Below are 20,862 nucleotides of genomic sequence, written 5' to 3' on the forward strand. Positions count from 1 at the left end.
TTACAAACATACACGTACGTAAAAGTACAGCACTTCAGAGTCACACACTGCTAGTGATCGAAGATTTATGTAAATTTGACATGCTAATTGCATCCTGTACTGTACAGGAGACATGGCACAAGATTGATTGACAATGGTCTACAGCCAATCAGGATACAGAACACAATGTGCTGTAAAAAACAAACAAACAAACAAAAAAAATATGCATAATTGCACAAAAAAATCAGCGAAACAGCGAGGCTGCCAAAGGTGAACCGCATTATAGCGAGGGACCATTGTATAGAGCAACTCCTCTCCAACAATGTTGTGTGACTAAAGTTTACAGTGTTGTTTTTCTTCTAATGATGATTTCATATGTCTTAGTGTATTATATTTTTGATCTAACAGCACTACCATACCTTAAATTGCTCTTTAATAACCTTAGGCTAGTTAGGTTCTTGGGTGGATGTGGCCAATGCAATCCATGTTTGATGCTGAGCTGCTAGTTCATCACTTTGTTTGGTCTGACTCCCATACAAACTGTAGTTACAGACATATTTGTATTTGTAGACAAATACAAATATGTCTGCAAATTAGTATAAAAATGCTGACGGCCACTCAACCTTCTAGTAGATGCACCTGGTATCATTTTGAAAATCCTAAAGCGCCTCATCCTTGAGTTATCACACTCACAAACTTGGGAATCCACCCCCAGCAGGGTGATGACACTATCCCATCATCCTTTTAAAGTAGAGGGGTTAAAATGTTGCATACATCTATGCAGTTAATACACACAAACGCTGTTTTGGCAGTCAGATTGTGTTTTTCCTCCTACGCTCCAGTGTTGAAATGACAGCAAAGTTTACAGTAAGTGATTCTATGACACACAGAGTCATTGAGTAAGCAGTGTAGTAAAACTATCCATAACCCTTCAAAGTGTCTCGGTCAGCCTCCTCGCCGTCATCATCTCAGCTCTGCAGTGTCTGATTCAGGCTGCAGATAGACAGCCATTCCACTACACCACAGCTGTAAATGAGGTCCAAAAAAGACCATTTCCGTCGCTTATCTCGCTGTGTGTGAGTGTTTACCTTGGCACTCCTGACCGGGCGTCTTTGATCATATTGGAGAGTCCATCAGGTGGTAAACACACACACACACACACGCAGAGTTGTACATTTTCCGGTTATCAACAAGTGGAATATTGACATCCTCTGTGGTGATTGCACACAATCAGCACAGATCACAAAGCTAATAGAAGAAGAACGAGGGTGGGGGTTACTGGTTTATCATTTACCCGCTGAAAAACACAACCTTGGTTACATGTCAGTGTGTATTCTTATCGTGTTGCCATGACAACCTGTCACGCAGGACGCTCCGCATGCCATGGCATTTCCACACCAGTGGTAAACACACACACACACATTTTCACAGCACTGATGAATGTTTAGAGGTCGGGTCTTCCTGTGACAGGACTTGAAACATTCCTTTTCTCTCACCAACGCCTTCGGTGGGGTGGAGTGAGGTGGGTGAGGGTGGGAAAAGACACAAACGAATACCCACTGAGGTCCTGATGCCTTTTATATGTAAAAATCATGAGAAACTTACATTTTTCTCATAAGCAAAACATTTTAACTGCCCTAAGCAGGAGGAGTGCCCTAAGCACTGTGAATGTTTCCTGTTAAAGCTTTCTTCCTCCCCACATTTGCCAAGTCCTGCCTAAGGGTGGGTGGGGAATTTGAGTTTCCATGAATTGGTAACCTCTGGGGAATGAAAAAAATGAAAGCAGTGCAAAATATTAAAAAAGATTGCTCTTAATCCCACTAGACTCCCACGTGTAATCCTAATATCCAACTTTATAGCATATTTACAACCTGGCCCAAAAAGAAAAACAAAAAAACAGAAGTAGTTTCAGCCTAATCTGACCCACTGAAATTGTCCTCTCAACCATGTATGTGTGCTGATTGTGCATTTTAGTTTTAACATCACAGCTTTCTATGTTCTACAAACCATCAAAGCTTCTGCTTCAGCATGGGGGATAGGAGAAAAGTACATCAAAGTATAAAACACTAAAAGTATTTCATTGTTCTTTAACTTTAGGTCTCTTTCACTGTTTAATTCAAATAGAATTTTATTTATACAGCAACAAATTACAACAACAGTCATCTCAAGACCTAAGAGCCAGCATTTGGCCACAGTGGGAAGGAAAAACTCCCTTTTAACAGGAAGAAACCTCTGGCAGAACCAGGCTCAGAGAGGGGCAGCCATCTGCCGCAACCGGTTACGGGTGAGGGGATGGAGACAAGACAAAATATACATTGTGGATTGTGGACTGTGTTTAGTAGATTTGTGGATCCTTATCACTTTTGACTGGTGTTTCCTTATATGCAAATACCTGGCCTAGTGAATGCTTGAAGATTGTTGAGTTGTGACACTCGCTTCTAGATGTTTGCCTAAGATGTCTTATGATTTGACACAACATAAAAAAAACCCTGCACTGTAGTTTCTGCAAAACAAACCAAAAAATAGACCCTTATTATGTGTATCTGTTGCATTTAAACCATTATGAGCAATAAACTTAAGGCATATTGTACACACACCCACACACTTAACTCCTTTGACATGTTTTTACTAGAGCAGACGTGTTTATGTCGTCAGCGTGAGGCCGCCAATGCTGAGCAGCACCAGAGGAGTCAAACTGCCACTGACCCCGATGTTGCTCCAACTTCTTACATGAGCTACTCTGTTTTTCTAGTGTTACGTAACTGTTTAACTGAGTTTCGTGTCCTCTCCATATGCACTCTGTATGTGCATTTCTGTCTGTGTTTGTTCAAAATAAGCACAGAATGAGAGTTCTTAGTCCAGGAGACACATCTCCACTGCCTTTATTCTTCATAATCATCATACGTCAATATAATTGCAGTGCAAACACTTATATTTTAGTATAAAATATTTTCTTTACCAAAATTTACATTCACATAAAACATCTCAATAAATACATCTTCAACAAAAGAACTTGACAAATATTGTATCATCCATAATATATCTCTACAATGTACAATAATAGCTAGTAATACCTACATATAACAATTGAAACCCGTATCATACAGTATGAAAATATCCAATTTACAGGAAAAATATTGTACACAATTCCTTTTCATCAACTTTCAATTAATTGTTTAAAGCAAGTGTATAAAAAATCCTCATTTTAAACCTTTTACAAACTTAAATTAAGCACTCAAGCTACCATATAGATTTAAAATCTATTTTAAATATGATAAGTCCAACGTAATTTCCGTCAGGTTCCAAATAAATCTGATCAAAATTGACACTTGCCATCGTTTTGAGTAACAAAACTCAATCACCTCGAACAGTAAAAATACAGGCATCCAACAAAAGAAAATCCACAATAACCGTAGCAATGCATTCAGTTGTGCTACAGCTCAACACGAAAAAGTCTGATATGTTTATGAAAATAGGTTGGCACATTAGAAAACCAGCTACCTGTTGATTACAGCAGGAGCAGGGAGGAGGAGGAACCTCTCCCCCCCAGGCCTGAAGTCTATCTATCCTGAAATATGTCCTCAAAAAGGTTTGCACACCAAGCTCATGAAGAAGACACGGGTCAATTAAGCACCTTACATTCAAGAGGACCGCTACCTTTAGCGCATGCATGAGGACTATAATAAAACACAGTCAACGTGTGTCCGCTGCTCCGCCTGCATTAGTGCTTCATCAAAGCATGCATGTTTGATCCGCAGGCTTCCAGGCAGTGCATGCTCGTACAGATTAGAGGAAAGTTAATGGCTGTGGTAAGCCATACTGTGAGTAGCATGCTATACCGTAAAATAAATCATCTGGGTTTGCATGAGGAATCCAGACACAGAGGTTTGTGGGAATCTCCTCATAAACAGAAGGTTTCTTTTTTTCCCCCCTTTCCAAAGCAGCTTCAAGTTCATAAAAATAGTAGAACAGAATATTTTTCAACACTAGAAAATATTTCTTTGTAAACAAGCACACAGAAAAAAAGTTCTCTTTTTTAAAATATAATTCATTGAGGAAGAAGGAATCACACTCGCACAATACTAAAAATAGGTTTTCTAATTCATGCTTCAACTCCACAGATACAGACTGGTGTGGCTAGCTATGCACACTCTATTGGCTACAAACACTATCAGGTCAAAGTAGGATCCAGCTGGCTACAGCATGCAAGGAGTGAATAGGCTGAGATAGGAGACAAACTGCTTTATTGCTACACTTTGACAAGGAAGAATCTGGAAGTCAAGCATCACAGGGAAACAGACAGCACACATGACTGAAATGCAGCAGTGGCATCATGCACTTAAAGACGCTGAGCAGCTCGGCTCACTGAATCAAGAGCTTGCCTCGTGTGGTTCAGCGAAGGGGCAGAAATGAAGCATACAGCATCAACCACCCACAAATGGTCAAAGGCAACGCCTTGTTGTATTTTGGCAAGTTCGTGTCATTAACTGCCATCTAAAATTACACAATTAGCTTCAACCACTTTAAACACTGTTGTCTCTAGGACAATGATGCCCCTAAAATGAATTAATCTGATAAATCAATCTAAAAGGCAACAAAAAAAATGGCAAAAATCTCATTGTGAAGAGTGGTCGCTAAGGCAACAGCACTGTTTTGGTTTTAGACGGGGAGAAAAGGGTCAGCTAACGTTCTTAGATTTCGGGATACAGTTATTGTGACAGGCTTGCGTGCTACACTTTCAATTGTGCATTGCGATGTGTTTTTATTTTTATGCTTATTTAGTTTATCGTAGTGGTGGATCCAGTTTTTTGGAAGTCGGCTATGAAATCCTGGAGACATCCTTGGCCTTTGATTGATGACAGAGCAACGTGGCTAAAGCATCCTGTATCCTGTTCATGACATCCCGCTGTGTGAAACAACAAACAGGGTTCGAATGTGGAGGGACAGTCTGATCGAGGACGCCTCAGGTTCCAGGCTTTAGGCCCAAATTCGGGCTTTCCATTGGATGATCAGTGTCTCAGCCTCCCTGCCTTCCACAGACAGAAGAAGAAGAGTGGAGAACAACCTTTCCTCTTTAAATAGCCTTTCTCTGCTACAGCCATCTGTGTTACTCACCCACCTCCACTCTTACATTCTTATTTTTTCGTAGTCACGATGGAGACAGTGCCCTTCACACCACTGCAGTGGGAACAGAGGGCAGGTACCTGGTGGTGCTGGTGGATGTGGTTGGTTTAGCCACACTTGGGCTTGGGGTCCTCATAGCGGCGTAGGTGGTCACCGTCGGGGCGGGGCTAAGCCTAGTGCACACACTGCCGTGGGCAAACGCACTGGCCCGGCGTTCACCGTTGCCAGGCTGTTGCTGGGTTTGAGATGGCCTGCTGCCTTGTCTGCGTCCCTCCAGGAAGTATGTAAGCATCTGACCTTTGCCCTTCACACTGACCTGGCCACGGCACACAAAATTGTAGTAATTGGTGATGAGGCGATAGACGTCCTCTGTTACCTGGTGGAGGCACACAGACGTTTGATGAGCTTTATGACCAAATATTTTACCATGACAAACCTGCGACATGACAAAAATGAACAAGAGATTGCACAAAAAAGTAAATATATAAGGAGTTTGCAAACAATGAAGCAACAATAATATGCTTTTAAAAAAAGACAAATCAAAATATTATGTGGGCAAAGGATTACATCTGCATCTGAACACAAAAAGAAAAGATAAAAGTGGATCTTACAGAAGGAGGAACTATCGGTAATCTTCTTATTTTAGTATATTTTTTTTAATATTAGAAAATGTAATAAAAATATTTATTTTGTATGGTAGCAAGGAATCACACAGAAGGTCCTTAACCCATCCCTTGTGCAAGGAAGAACAGCACGAGGACTGTTAGAGCTGCACAATGCCCTCCAGCCGGCCACTGGTGTGAATGTCTCTGACCAAACACTCAGAAACAGACTTCATGAGGGTGACCTAAGGGCCCAATGCCCTCCAGTGAGCTCTGTGCCCACTGCCTGGCACTCTGAAGCCCTAGTGGCAACAGACTACCAGAACTGCCACCACTGGTACTCTGTGCTTTTCACAGATCAGAGCAGGTTCACTCTGAGCATATCATCAATATCTTTGATTGCAGATACAAAGCTGGAGACAAACAGGAGAGACATTTTCTCTCGGCGCAGGAGAGCATCAGTCAAATCATCACACGCTAGGGGAGCGAACTATGAGCACAACATATCGTCACCACATCTTCATTTGTTTTGCAATTTTCAAGTGAGGTCATGCTTTAAACCTCCACTCTATGGACACAAGTACTGGGACACCTACACATTACACCTAGAGGAACTGCTTGATCATGGAAACCCATGACACGAAACTCCCAATTTTGTGCAAATGTTAATGCCAGAGGAGGTTTAATGAGTCAGCACAGTGTTGGCTTTTAGGCACCATGCACCACAGCACTCAGTGACCCTGCTCTGTAACTTTATGTGGTCTGCCACTTCATGGCTGGGTTGTTGTGGTTCTTAAATGCTTCCATTTCACAATAATACCACTTACAGTTGACTGTGAAATATCTATAAGGGAGGGAATTTCACAAACTGACTTGTTGCAAAAGTACCATCTTATTACAGTACCATGCCTATATTAATCTGTGTAGAATGACCCATTCTTTCACCAGTGTTTGTACAGCCAGACTGCATGGCTAGTATGGGTGCAACAATACTCGTATCGATATTGAACCGTTCGATACAGTGCTTTCAGTTCGGTACGCATATGTATCGAACAATACAATTTTTTTTATTTATTTTATCAACTTTTCTTCTGACGATGCTGTCTGTGTTGAGCGCTCAGTGGATCTGCGTTCGACTATTCCGCCTAGGCTGCACTGTCGAGTGCAGATCCACTGAGAGCAGCACAAGCTAGCAAGACAGAAGCTAAGCTCGTTGCAACATGGCAACTGCCTCAACGCTACCTGAAATTGAACCTCCCCCACCCTCATTCAGATCTGGCGTTTGGAACTATCTTGGTTTTCATGTGAAGCATGACCCTGATGGTAAGCGCGTCATGGACAAAAGTAAAACAGTATGTCGGATGTGCCACGCAATGCTCAATTGGTGGGAACTAGTGCGTTAGCGCAGTTACCTTGTTAACGTGTTGACGCCGTCCAGCCCCACGTACGGGGCGATCCGCGGTAACTCGTTAACGGAGATTTGCCGCGTTATGGCGTTAATGTCATTTTAACGAGATTAACGCTGACAGCACTAGTGGGAACACAACGAATATGACTGCACATTTACGCCGACATCATCCTAGTGCAAAGACAAGTGGAAGCAGACAAAAACAACAAGCACGCATGCTACAAACTTTACCCTAGCCATTTAGACAGCCGTTAGCACATGATTCTCCTTATGGGGACCTGATATGTTTAATATGCTGCTGAGAATATAGCCCAGAAGAAGCGTATAGTATAGCTTTTATTTTGGAAAGAGCCATTTCTCTGTAATAAACTCTCTTTTCCAAAGATGAGTGATTTCTCGATCAGATAGATTTTTTTTATTTTTTATTATTTTGTTGTTTCAGCAACATTAAATTTAAAAACTGTACTTTTGAGTTAAGATATATATTTATAATTTTAATAAATGACAAATTAAAAAGGCATGAACATTTTTTTGCATCGAAAAAATATCGAACCGTGACACCAAAGTATCGAACCAAACCGAACCGTGAATTTTGTGTATCGTTGCACCCCTAATGGCTAGGTGCCTTATTTTATATAGCTGTGACTGAAAACACCTGATTTCAAAGCTAAACAGATACTACTTTTGTCCTTAGTACATTGTAGCTGCACAAGCTGATGAATGACCTCTTTTAGTGCTAAATAAACAGGAAGGGAACTTCCCAAAGTCCGATTTGCATAAGAATATCTGCTCCAAGGTTAGTCCTCCACAGTAATGCTGATTATGTAGCTGCTGCAGATGCACTAAAATAAAAAGGAAAAAAAAACTTGACATTTTTTCTTATTTTTTGCCTAAAAAGAAAACACATTCTTAACAAGCAAGTTTTGCACAAGAAAGTTAAGCTTATTCTAGGAAAATATGTCTAGCGTTTTCTTGAACTTTATTTACCAGTTACAGGGTAGGACAATGGTTTGGTTGAAACTCCTGAATAAGAATAATATTATTTTTCTTATTTCAAGAGCAAGTCCACTTAAACAACTTTTTCATTTAAGAAATGAATTTAATGGGCACCAGTTTAGCTCACTGTATTGAGCAGGTGCCCTCATGCCACATGGCAGAGAGCGGCCGGCCCTTTGCTGCATGTAATAAGTCAAATTCTTTTCAATTAAGCATAAATTTTAGACAGTTTTGTCTAATTTACAGGCATACAGCAGTTAGATTCATTTGGTAGTTTTAAGGATTCTAGTCAAGCAACTTTTGCTTACCCCAGTGGCAGATTTTTTTTTTCTGAAAAGAAGACAACAAGATTTTAGAATATTTGGCTCATTTCATGTGGAGCTGTTTTTGCAGTGCGAATAATTAACTTGAGCTTGAGTAATTAATGTGACTTTTTGGACCAGCCTGGACCCCCAAGGCCCGTTCATAATGCCAGTGCTGAATAAGTCTAAATGTATGTATGTTGCTAGTTTGAGTTCCTGATACCTTCTGAAAATATGTTAACCTAAATCCCGCTATTGGTTGTACTCCTCCACCTTCCTTCACTGTTATGGGCAAACATCCACACAATATGAGGCAACTCGTGTTTTCAAATCATGCTGTGAAAGCAGACTTAACCTATCGAAATCAAAATTTACCATAAGAAAATTTCCTTTCAAGCATAAAGCAAAGTCATTTACATATAAAAGAAGTGGGCGAGAACCGAATCCTGTAGGATTCCTGCTCTAATCACTAAAAACATTATTTTTCTTTTTTCTAATTCATGGTTAGAACAGCACCGCTTGGACATCTAAGTTTTAGCAGAGAAGACTGTAAAGTTTATGTATCTTAGTTTACATGTTTTTCATTTTGAGCTGCTTTTTGATCAAGCTTATAGTTGGGGCTGGATCTGGTGACCCTGAACTAGTCCTTAGTTATGATGCAATAGGCCTAGGCCACTGTGGGCTTTCCATGACGCACTGTGTTATTTCTTCAATCACGTCTTTTTACTCTGTTTATACACCACTGTATTTAGTCATCATCTTCCACACTGTGTCTGTGGTCCTGTCTTCCTCCCGCCCAGCCAGTGGGTCGCAACAAATGCCCCTCCCTGAGCCAGGTTCAGGCAGAGGTTTCTTCCTGTTAAAAGGGAGTTTTTCCTTCCCACTTTGACCAAGTGCTGCTCATGGGGAGTTTCTGATTGTTAGGTTTTAGCTGTAGCGACTGATGTTGTGATTTGATGCTATATAAAGAAAATTGAATTGAATATATGAAAATAATGAAACACATGAACTTTATCTGAACTTTTCTAATTATTTCCAAATAACACCCTCTAATCTGTTTACCTTTGTCAAATGAGAACTAGTCATGTCAATAATAAAAAGCTATAGTATGCAGCAACTGCTTGTAAAGCAAACATTCAAACTTACTTACTCTTTCTTAATTTATCCCGACTCAATGAGCGAGAGAGAGCAAGAAAGCAGCGGCCTAGCAGCGAGCCAGAGAATGACTGATCTACGTATGCGGTGTGAGTGAGAGCACAGCAGAAAATGAAACAGTTGTTTTCTGATTGCTTCACGGTGGTTATGTTTTGCAGCACAGCATAAACACGCCCACACCTCCACATGTGTGGTGTGGTGTAGTATTACTGTGCTTCACTGAGTCTCCATCAGTGAAACATGTGCTTTACTTACAGAGCGCAAAACAGACAGCAGTGCTTGGTCACTGGTCACTGCATTTAAAGTGCCACCAGCTGCTGTTACTAGCTACAGGCAGCACACTCACTACCCAAAGAAAGCACTCCGGGAAAGCCCTAAATGTATAAAAATAACACTCAGAGGGCACAGTGTCCACAGGTAAATACACCACTACACGCTTCGGGAGGGTCTTAGGTGATGACTGAGAGAGATTATTTTATGAATCTATGCAAGTGCTTTCAAGGAACATCCTTAATATTCAGATATGTCCAGCAAAAATAGCCCAACTCGGGGAAAAGTTACCCCAAAACAGCTAACTTTTTAGTTCAAATAGCACTCTAAATATCTTAGCTGGACACCTTTATGCTGTTTTTATTTTTTATCTTTTATTTTTTTATCTATGACTGCAATATTGATCTGCGTTGCATGTATTTTCATAACACAGCAGCAGCTTGTAATCTTAGTGAGATCTGTACATTGTTGCATTTGGGAATAGAAAGAAGAAGAGTAGGTAACAGAGAAGACATACATGTGGACTGAAGAGCTGTACCTGTATCTTTCCTTGTACTCCAGTGCTGTCCATCCTGCTGGCTACATTCACTGTGTTTCCCCAGATGTCATACTGTGGCCTCCGGGCTCCAATCACTCCTGCCACCACTGGGCCCACATTGATGCCTGGTGTTAACATGAACAAAACATATAATGTCTGGGTCACACATGCATATTACATATGTGTGCTACATATTTTCAAATATAGCTTTCATGTGCTTTCATATAATTATAACAAACATGTCGAGCTTCTACTGGAATTACAAATTTAAACAGTGCTGCACTAAGAAATGAGAACAAAGTAATTGCTGAGTGTTGGTTAGTGATAGGATTCACTTCTCTTTCCACTAACATACACCAAACAGCTAGACTTACCCACCATTTTTCAGCAGCTGGTGGCATATCTTTTAACTTTTCCTTTATGAACAGCAGATTAGATGTGAAGAAAAAGTTTTGATTATATTCCTCATTTAATTCCTGTCTGGACCAGTCATTAATTTTAAACTGGAGTATATTGTAATTCATTATTATTAGGCTGTTGTAAAAACTCCCTAAAAATGCGAAAGAAAGAGCATATTTCCTATACTGGCTTCTCCTCATTGGCTGCCTGTTAAATCCAGAATGAAACTTAATGTCTTCTTACATACAAGGGGTTGAATATTGAGGCCACTTCTTATGTTAAATAAGCAGTGGCCTGATACTTATGATTCCTAGGAGTACCATGGAAGGTAGAGCCTTCAGCTCTCAGGCTCCTCTACTATGGAACCAGCTCCCGGGAGGCAGATTGAGGCAGTCTTTCCTTCCCATTATTGCCAAGTGGTTGTTCGTAGGGGAGCATCTGATTGTTGGGGTTTCTCTGTATTATTGTAGGATCTTCACATTATAACATAAAGCATCTTGATGTAACTATGACGACGATTTGGTGTTCTGTAAGTAAAACTGATTTGAATTGAATTTCCAAGAGACCATTTTCTCTACGTCAGAATGAAAGTGGCATGTTATAGTTTTTCTCTGATTGTACTCATGTCCTGAATCACTTTAAAGTTTTCAAAACAATATTTGAACTCCTACAAAAATCAGTGTCTTACTCGTGCTCTTCAGAAAGAGCATTTCAGGTTAATTATTAGCAATTGGAAATATTTAAGGAAACGAGGGCAAATGATCTGTTTATTTATTTATTTATGTTAGTGCTAAGAGAAACATTTTACCAGCAGTATAACATGCTGCTGCTGCTGCAGTGAGAAGAAAAGCATTGTTGCAAGCCAAAGATAACATTTCCAGAGGATGCATGTGGCATACACAGTGTTTTTTTCCCAGTAACACTGCAAAGGAGGGTATGAAGAATGAGAATGAGTGATAACAGGTTCACTGATTCCCAGTTCTGGTGTGTTACCATAATATTCTATTGCACACAGTAAGCAATAGTAATAACGCCATAGCAACAATAGATGTTTTTATGCTACTTCATCTCTTCTTGTAACTGTAGTTTACTGATTTGTGTGATTATTAAAACACAATACATGCAATTAAATCTCACTGCACTTAATATTAGCATCTAAAGAGTACTGAGTATAGATGACAGTTCTCAGAAAAACTTCGTGTACACTCTTAGTGTCACAGAAAACATGTAGTGCAAGGCTGTTAGGAAATTACACAATAATAGATGCACAATAACAGACACACTGTCATTCTGATACACTAAACATTTTTAGCACTGTTCTAAAAGAGCATCATATTTTATACCCCATAAAGTACTGCCCAAATCTATCAGACACGGCCTCTTGTAATTTCACATGTTTAAACTCACACGCAAAGCAATAGTTTAATCCAACAGGGACCAATGGGCTTGTTCTATCTGTCATTTCCATATAATATTAATGTTACGCAAATGCAACTTTAATGAAGTGTTTAGTATACTTATGATAGTAAAAAATGACTGCAAGAATTTCATATCATTTATATCAATATCATTTCTAAAACTATGATAATACATGTTTGCAAGACATTTTTTGCATCAGTATATTGCATCATCTATGTAAATATTTCCCAAGGACTTCAGTGATAGACAGAAACATGGCGCATATTGAAGTTCTAACTTTGTTTTCTGTCCGTTTTGGAAATCCAGAATTGCAAAAATTACCAAAAGTTGCATTTCTGCAGAGTAAGTCCATCCAAGCACACAAACAGAGGCAGTTTCTACATGTGGAGCCACCTAGGCTGCAGACAGGATGGCACTGTGTACACCAGGTTTCACTGGGATTAAACAGGGGCTCTAGCTGCAGGCTCCCCACAGGATACCCAACACAATGGAACCCAGAACTTCAGGTCTCGCTGTGACGAGCTTCCTGCGGGGAACGCTCTTTCTGTGATGCATTTCCTCCCAAGCTTAGCAGCACCGAGTGTTCACGGTGTCCAGTGCAATAGGTCAGAAGTTCTGACATCCATATTTATAGGCCATAGAGTGTGTATGTGTATCTCTTCACTCACCTACTCTAAGGACAAAGTCATTGTAAGACTGGTAGTTGATAGCATCCAGGACATCAAACATCTCGATGGCAAAATCTGACACGGTGCATAAATGTGAGGTGATGGACTTTTTCGCCTGAGAATCAGAGGAAGACACATATGTGACATATTAATGCAGAAATAAACCTGAAGTAAGAAGCAATATTAGCCTCCATTTCTGTTTCCCTGATGTGGTAACATACATACGTATCTACAGAAACCACAAAGACATGCTTCAGGGTTACCCAAAAGTAAAACCGTGATGTTTGGGTAAAACTTTTGAGCAAGTTGCATAAAGGGCTCTTTTGTTTGGCAGCTTTGTGGGCTTTAAATGCACTTTATGAAAGCAGAATATGCTGACACCACAGATACCAGTAATCCCCTACAGAGGATTTTGTGGTGTGAAATGTGGCAGTGTTTAAAAGATCAGCACTCAGAGAACACAAACTTGGAAAGGCTAGGCCTCTCAACAGTACCCTGGACACCCGGAACAGTTTTCAAATGTGCAAATACACTGTAAACAAGTGCAAAAACCTTATTCAGGAGATAAATATAGTTAGTGGAGGTCTACCTTTGAAGCAGTTGTAGGAACCAGCCCAACTGCAGCCATGTATGTACTGCCAATGGTCTTAATTTTCTCAATGTCCCTGTAGCACTCTTTATCCATCAGCTGGAAGCGAGGAAAAAGAAGGAAAAATTGGACAAAAACAGGAGAAACAGATTACCACAACAAGAAAATTCAAATCAAATTTCCTGCTGATTTGTTGGTTGCACATTCTTAAAGCCATTTGATTGCAGTGACTCATTGTCAAGTTCAAGAAACCCATTTGAGATGATCTGAACACTACGCTACACTACCTGAGCCTCCACTCAGGTAGGCTGTGGTGTTTAAATTATGCTTAGTCGGTAGTAAGGGGGCCCAAAGTATGTCAGGAATATATCACCCACACCATTACATTACATCCCCACAACCAACCAGATACATTACAAGGCAGGATGGATCCATGATTTAGTGTTATTTTCTGACCCTACCATATGAACGTCACAGCAGAAATTGAGACTCATCAGAGAAGGCGATGTTTTTCCAGTCTTCTGTGGTCCAATTTTAGTGAGCCCCTGTGAAAGTAGCCTCAGGTTGCTCTCATTAGCTGACAGGAGTGGCACCTGGTGCGGTCTTCTGCATCGAGGTTTCACATTATCTCTGTTCAGAGATGCTCTTCTGTATTACTTGCAGTGAATGGTTATTTGAATTATTGTTGCCTTCTTTTCTGTTCAAAGCAGTCTGGTTCTCCTCTGACATCTACAAGGCAGTTCTAACTGCCTGCTCAAGGAAACTCTCTCTTTTTCCAAACCATTCTCTGTGAATCTTACAGATGGTTGTGAGGGAAAACCCCAGTTTCTGAAAATACTTAGACTGGTCTGACACCAACATATTCTAAGTGACTTAAAAGACCTTTCTTCCCCATTCTGATGCTCAGTTAGAAGTTCAACAGGTTGTCTTGACAATCTCTACACACCTAAATGCACTGCGTTTTTGCCATATGATTAATTGATTAGATATCAGTCATTAACAAGCAGCTAAACAGGTATACCTAACAAAGTGGTGAGCGTGAGTGTATATTACAAGTGACAAACAAATCTGAATACAATTTAAAATGGACTTGTTTGGCATGTTTGAGTAAAGGAATGCTTTGTGCAGCTGATTATAGATTCAAGTTGGCCAAAAATCATCTGTAAGTAATTCCTTATTTTCCCAGCTGCCACCATTGCTTTTTATATTCCATAAATAAACAGTATTTTTTAAACCCTTGGTCATAGCCACATCATCTCTGAAAATTGCACTGCTGGCCAGAAGATTCACTACATGAAAAACATATAAAATGCTGCAGATTTATGGATGATCTGATGGAACAAACTATTTCAGTCACCTCATCAAAGTCAGCGATGATCTCATTGAGCAGCCTCAGACACTCAACTCCCATGTTGTTTCCATCCAGCTCGATGTAAAAGTCATTAAAGTTGGCGATAGAGGCGAACAACACTCCGACCTGAGCGTACGACTGGTAGTACAGATCCTGCAGGGTAGAACAATTCAATAAAAACAATTCAACAACCCATACTACCAAAGAAGAAGAAATATTTGCATATGGAAGATTGTGCTAGCATACTGAATCTTTGAGCAAGATCTCACTGTTGTCAGTATTAAATAGCAGTGACCCGGTGCCATCACAACCCCAACAAATAAACATGCTTCATCCTGATGTCCATAGTGTTTTTGCAGCCATTTTTGTATTCAGCTGTCTTTAGCTGTAATGTCTGCCTGTATAAAGCAAGTTGGTTTTTGATCACGCTGCACTCTTCCCAGAGTGTAACAGTGCTCTTAAGATGGGCTGTGTACAGTTTCTAAAGGAAAATTTTCATTTTTAAGAAATAATCCCAATTAAACTACTTGGTTTATTTTCATACTCTTAGCAATATACTACTATCCCTGGTGCATTTCTCCTGAAATTGTCGCTATACTTTCTCATTGTGTACCACTAACCACTGAAGTTACGTTTCATTTTCCTTCACTCACAATAAAGTCCCTGTTTTCCCTCTATTATGGGCGTGTGTGTTTGCATTAGTTTTTTCAAAGCATACTTAGATGACTACATATAAGTTTAGCTAGCAACCCTGGCGGATCAACTAATATCACTGACAGCAGACATCAGCTGATGCCTGATTGGTAAATGACATGTTAGCTATTTTGGCTGCTTCATTTTCTGCCCCCCTCTGACAAACACTTTGTAACGTACTTTCACCTTGGATTCTCCATGTAATAGTATTACTATTAGTTCTCTGTAAGTGATGCCTGCTCTAAACTGTGTTGGGTCTTGTGGATGGTTTCACTGTCTTTTGGCTTTCTGTGAATGCTCACAGAAGGGCAGGAACGTCCCAGACTAAAGCCAAATCACCAAATACATACTACAGTTGATGGGATGCTGATTTAAATACAATCCTCCTGACAGAACTGTACTATACGCACTCACTGGAAACTACCAGCTGAAGTCAAGCTTAGGGGAGCTCTTCAGTTGAACATCCTGATTTTGATATTTGCATATTCTCATACTGCACGGAAAACAAGATTTAAGACGACCTTAATGTCATTATATCTGTAAAATACTGATGCATAATCAATCAGATGCAGCAGGTATAAACACATTAAACCAAAGCATTTTAATACACATCAAAAGCTTTTTAAAAAACACCCTTTCCTAATAAATATATGCTAATTTAAAATATACAGCAAAGTCTGTGGAAGAGTTTAAGAACAGATCCAGACCTTTTAATTCAAATGAAAAGAAAGCAAAAACAGCCCCAATGTCCTTAAGAAGCCCCAAGTTTGGAAGATCTTTGACACAGTTTGCTGTCTAAGCTCGCCTAAGTGCCTGCTGTAACCAAAACGAGCAGTCAGGGATTTTAGTCCCTTTAGACTTTATTATTAAAACAACAGCGAAGTAGGCAGGAGAGAGAGGAGGGAACAACAAGCAGGAAATGGTGCAGGGTTGACTTAAACATGGACCCCTGCAGTAGCTTTTCAGCATGCCGGTCACTTGCTCATCCCAGTGACCCAGATCTAATGTTAAGGTGACAACCACTGATTTGTACTATTACTGTTACATATGTTAAAACAATGTGAAGGGGTTATTTGCTACATTAATACATTAAAGTTAAAATAAAAAGTAATAATAATAATATCAGTTTATCTTGACTTGTTTAGCAGATATCTGTGCAATGATTTTCACTAAATCTGAGAGTATCTAAGTGCTGGAAATTCTTGCAGTGACATGACTAAAAATATTTTTATAGTCTATTTTAAAACATATTGTTTTGTGTCGTTTGGTTTAACTGCCCCCTTAAGAAATAGCAATACAACGATCCTCAGGAAAGACATTGCAAAGGGGACAAAACTAAAACAAGTAATAGAGCTAGAAAATAAAGACGAATGTGAAGCAGCTCAACCGCCGTGAATCACAATACCGTCTATATATTAGAGCTACATAAATGATGCAACGATCGTTTATGAGATGAGATCAGCATGCCTGCAGGTCAAAGCTGCAGTTTCATGTGCATGGAAAATTTTGGTTAAATTATTATGCTGGAGCTGCACAACTTCCAGGCAGTGGAGTCCCACTGTGCTGTGTTATGAATACAGTATATGAGTGAACTTTAGCCCAGAGGAAAGAGAGGAAGCCTTTCTATACACTGTAACTCTGTGGGGTCACCAATGTGCTGGAAACATACTTCCTGACTTCCTCCCCCCTGTGTTTACGAGTCTCAGCCTCAGACCATCCTACATCGTCTCATGTATAGCCCCACCGATTGTTGAAGGGACTATTTTATCTTTTTATTATTATTAACAAATTCCAGCCTCCAGTACTCTCACAGTAGCCATAAAACTCCTCTATTGTTCAAAATGGTATTGAAGATGAAAGGGAACCTATCACATGCTTTCACATTTACTGTCATATGCATAAAGTTTGAAATGATGAGGCCATATGTACTTTATTACAGTGGGAACGAGCATAACACATATCCCCACAGTTGTGTGTCTCTGCAAACACGTCAAGTTGCAGTTTAAATTCATTTTTCCTTCTTATTCTGAGTTACTGGATTATATAATGATCAGAAAATTATTTTAGCATGACATCATGTCGTCACTGAAATGCTAAAATTAAGTGCTTCAAACCAAAGACTTCAAAACCAACGTGTGGCATCACTGTGGCTGCATCTGTCCTTTACCGTATATACAGTCTCTGGTTAATAAAAACAAATAACCTGAGTTTAGAATCTCAGTTTATCCCTGTCAAGAGTTACCTAATTTCTAGGCTATATATGTCTTCATCACTTCCTGTGGTGGGAGAGAGTGGCCCACAGAACAGCACACACTTCCACTTCAACACCATGACAAATGGTCAGGATAGCAGTGCCATTGTCCTAAACAGCTGAGATAATTTCCCAACAATGGGAGTCTATGGTCCCTGCAAAGGGTCTGCAAATCTGTATGACCTGTAAGGGCCATACAGATTATATGATTTACTGATATGTCTTTTTATTATTCATTACTGATTTAACCATATCTCTTGTGGACATAATACTTAAGACATAAGATGATAACCAAAATGTGAAAAACTGAATTTGAAATTACTTCCTAATTTAATGAACAAATTGAGTAACCGCAATTCTGGAATTACTGTTACTACTGTAACAGAACAAAAATATTGATAAGATATAACAAAATTTAGAAATGTATGCTTTTTAGATTTTTCCCTCCACCTTCGACCTTCAAATTCCTCAGATATAAGCTCCTGAAAATGCAAAACCAGTAACTAAACTTCTCAAAACCCACATACATGCACTGTACTGAGACATTTACATTAAAAGGCAAAATAGTTGAAAAACAAAAAACCCAGGTGTGAATCTTGACTTGTCACCTAAAAATCTAGACACCTTCTGACCTGTAAGTCACCAAACCTAAACCTCAGAGCTTCCTAAAGCACCTACTGTGTCAGGGTGTGCTTTCTGATTTCAAAGGTGCTTACGCACTTTAGACTGACGATCCCTGTTGGATGAGCCTGGACATGCCCGCAGATGCTCACCATGTTCCTGGGATTTGACATCAGGAAGTGTTGAGCCACATGAGCTGGCAGCAGGTTGAACAGGATCCTCTTGTTGTCCAGCTTCACTTTTTCCATGTCGTCTCTCTCCTCCTCAGCCTGCATGACATCAGCAATCACGCAACACACGCACACACACACACACACACACACACACACACACACACACACACACACACACACACACAAATAGCAGATCCTTTAAAAAGTGGCACTGATCTTGACATTTTAAGTTTTAAGCACTATGATGGCGTACTCTAGCTTACAGCAAAGAGGAGATGTAATTGCCCGTCCTTATCACTAGAGGGAGATAATGATTTGCAGACAAGACAAACATGCAGCATCTTCCCAAAATAGAAACATCCAGGCTTTGATGATCCACTGAGACAACCCAAGACTGAGCATAGGCACTAAAGAAAACACAAATCTGTATTACAATGATCAAATCCTGACTAAAACTGAACCCTAGAAGCAAGAACAGGGTGTTGAATGTACCAGCAGCCACACACCTGAGTTGCCCAGAGATAGTCAAGTCGCAATTTAAGGTCCAGTTGTCTTGAATGCAGAGCCAGGGCTCCAGAAAAAAGCAACACTGCCAAAACAGGGTCATAGCCCCGTGTGTGCAGAAAGCCACCACTGGAAGATGGAGACATAAAAACATTTTTATAATGTTTATTATTTTTGTTATGTAGGGAAGAACTAATGACAATACAAAAAAATGCCCTGAAATGTGTTGGAGTGGAAGAATAAAGTGGGAAAATATGCATAGAAATACATGCTTCAAATGCAAATACAATGTAAAGCAGAACTTTACACTGAGTATTTTGATGAGGGAAATATGTCAGATTTTGCTGCAATTCCTCTCCTACTGTTTTAATATTTTGATAATAATTTGATAGGATTTTGAGCTTTTGTCTTGTACTTTCTTGTGTTCTTGTGGATAACAGCAACTTTTTTGTACTTAGCACACTTAGCCAAACCTGACTATAACCATAAACCTTACATATATTACATATACAAGTCTTAACAACACAGCTTACCCCACAGCTTGACGGTAACCACTGGTCTCCATGACAACTGTATATGTGATGGAGAGTAGAAAGAGGAGGAGGATCTTGGGGAGCGAGGAGACACGAATGTAAGGGATCACGGTGAGGGTCCCCGCCACACAGGAGAGTAAGGCGTAGGCCATGTTGGGACAAGCCCGGTCCGTTGCTGTGGTGTTAGCAGATCTAACCATGAGAGTGTCTGCGGGGATGTTCTCCACAGAGCGGTTGGAGTTTGTCCCAACTTTACCCCAGGGAACACAACCCACCTGGAAGAAAATTACCTTGATAATTTATCTTAAAAAATCCTAAAACATTTAATATTAAATAATAAATTTCTCATTGATCTAATGGCATTAAGGTTAGAAACCTGAATAGACAATTTAACAATCTATGTGCCTGATTTGTTCCTTTCCAAGAGATCCTCAACTAATTATTTTGCTACATCACGTCTGGGTACAGAGCACCACGAACATTTGAATAAAGCGTAAGTACAGTGTGATAAACCATGCCTTTGGATTCTGTTTCCGAACCTTATCTTCCCGTGTAATATAAACAGTAAGGGAGTAATCTCTCAGCTGTGGCAGTAAAGACCAACCTGCTCGTGCACTCAGGTCGTATTTGCCTTGCAGAAGGAGACAGACAGATTCTGCATGCACGCATTTATCTTTAGAGTACACCCATGTGCAATATGATGACTGGAGAGGCCATAAACTGTTTACTGATCAAGCTGAATGTTCAAATTCAATGTAACGACCCTCGGGTCATGATCAGTACCCCCCTGCATTTTAGGTTACAAAAACTGAGAAGTCTATGACAAGCTGAAATAATGCAAGCCTGGCTATGTGACGTCAGTCTTCTTAAGACAATGGTCTGCATATTAGGTTGTTAAAGGGGTTAGATTAGGATCTGCCAGTTTTTACCAGTATTTGTGTTTCTTTGCTATGCTAAACTAGTACATTCATAATGTAGTAGTTCATATATTTGACTATCAGGAGAAAGATCCCCAGGAGGAGGTGCAAATTCCTTTGGGGTGACATCAACTTAAAGTAACTTTTTCTTCTTCTGCTATGCTAAGCTAGCTATATCCTGATTATAGTGTTGCCAACTTTTTAACTATTAAAAAAGAAATCATATGGGCATTTCCTTTGAAAAATAAGAAAAGAAGAAAAAAATATCCAAATAAAATAGTGGTGTGCTGACACAAGCGCTTCTCTGATACAGTTGCAGTCAAATCAGATTTGGTATTTGTAACCGTGACCAACAATGAAGTTTTGTCAG

The 20,862-nt window shown here is 39.9% G+C and overlaps 1 protein-coding gene across 2 annotated transcripts in view; it reads right to left on the minus strand.

Moving 5' to 3' along the window:
* Window positions 1-2,862: 2,862 nt before the first annotated feature.
* LOC134615630 (adenylate cyclase type 1-like) overlaps window positions 2,863-20,862 on the minus strand; it is a 60,974-nt gene continuing 42,974 nt past the window's right edge. The window contains exons 13-20 of one of the 2 annotated variants that reach the window (XM_063460188.1): window positions 19,576-19,850; window positions 19,045-19,171; window positions 18,518-18,634; window positions 14,807-14,953; window positions 13,450-13,548; window positions 12,861-12,975; window positions 10,375-10,499; window positions 2,863-5,479 (exon numbers count right to left, since the gene is read on the minus strand). In XM_063460188.1, coding sequence (XP_063316258.1) covers window positions 5,150-5,479; window positions 10,375-10,499; window positions 12,861-12,975; window positions 13,450-13,548; window positions 14,807-14,953; window positions 18,518-18,634; window positions 19,045-19,171; window positions 19,576-19,850 — 1,335 coding nt within the window. In that variant the 3' untranslated portion in view covers window positions 2,863-5,149. Of the gene's footprint in view, window positions 5,480-10,374; window positions 10,500-12,860; window positions 12,976-13,449; window positions 13,549-14,806; window positions 14,954-18,517; window positions 18,635-18,669; window positions 18,946-19,044; window positions 19,172-19,575; window positions 19,851-20,862 lie in introns of those variants that run through there. The other variant, XM_063460189.1, reaches the window with a different exon arrangement.

This window comes from Pelmatolapia mariae, linkage group LG17, assembly GCF_036321145.2.
Source record: "Pelmatolapia mariae isolate MD_Pm_ZW linkage group LG17, Pm_UMD_F_2, whole genome shotgun sequence".
Lineage (NCBI taxonomy): Eukaryota > Metazoa > Chordata > Actinopteri > Cichliformes > Cichlidae > Pelmatolapia > Pelmatolapia mariae.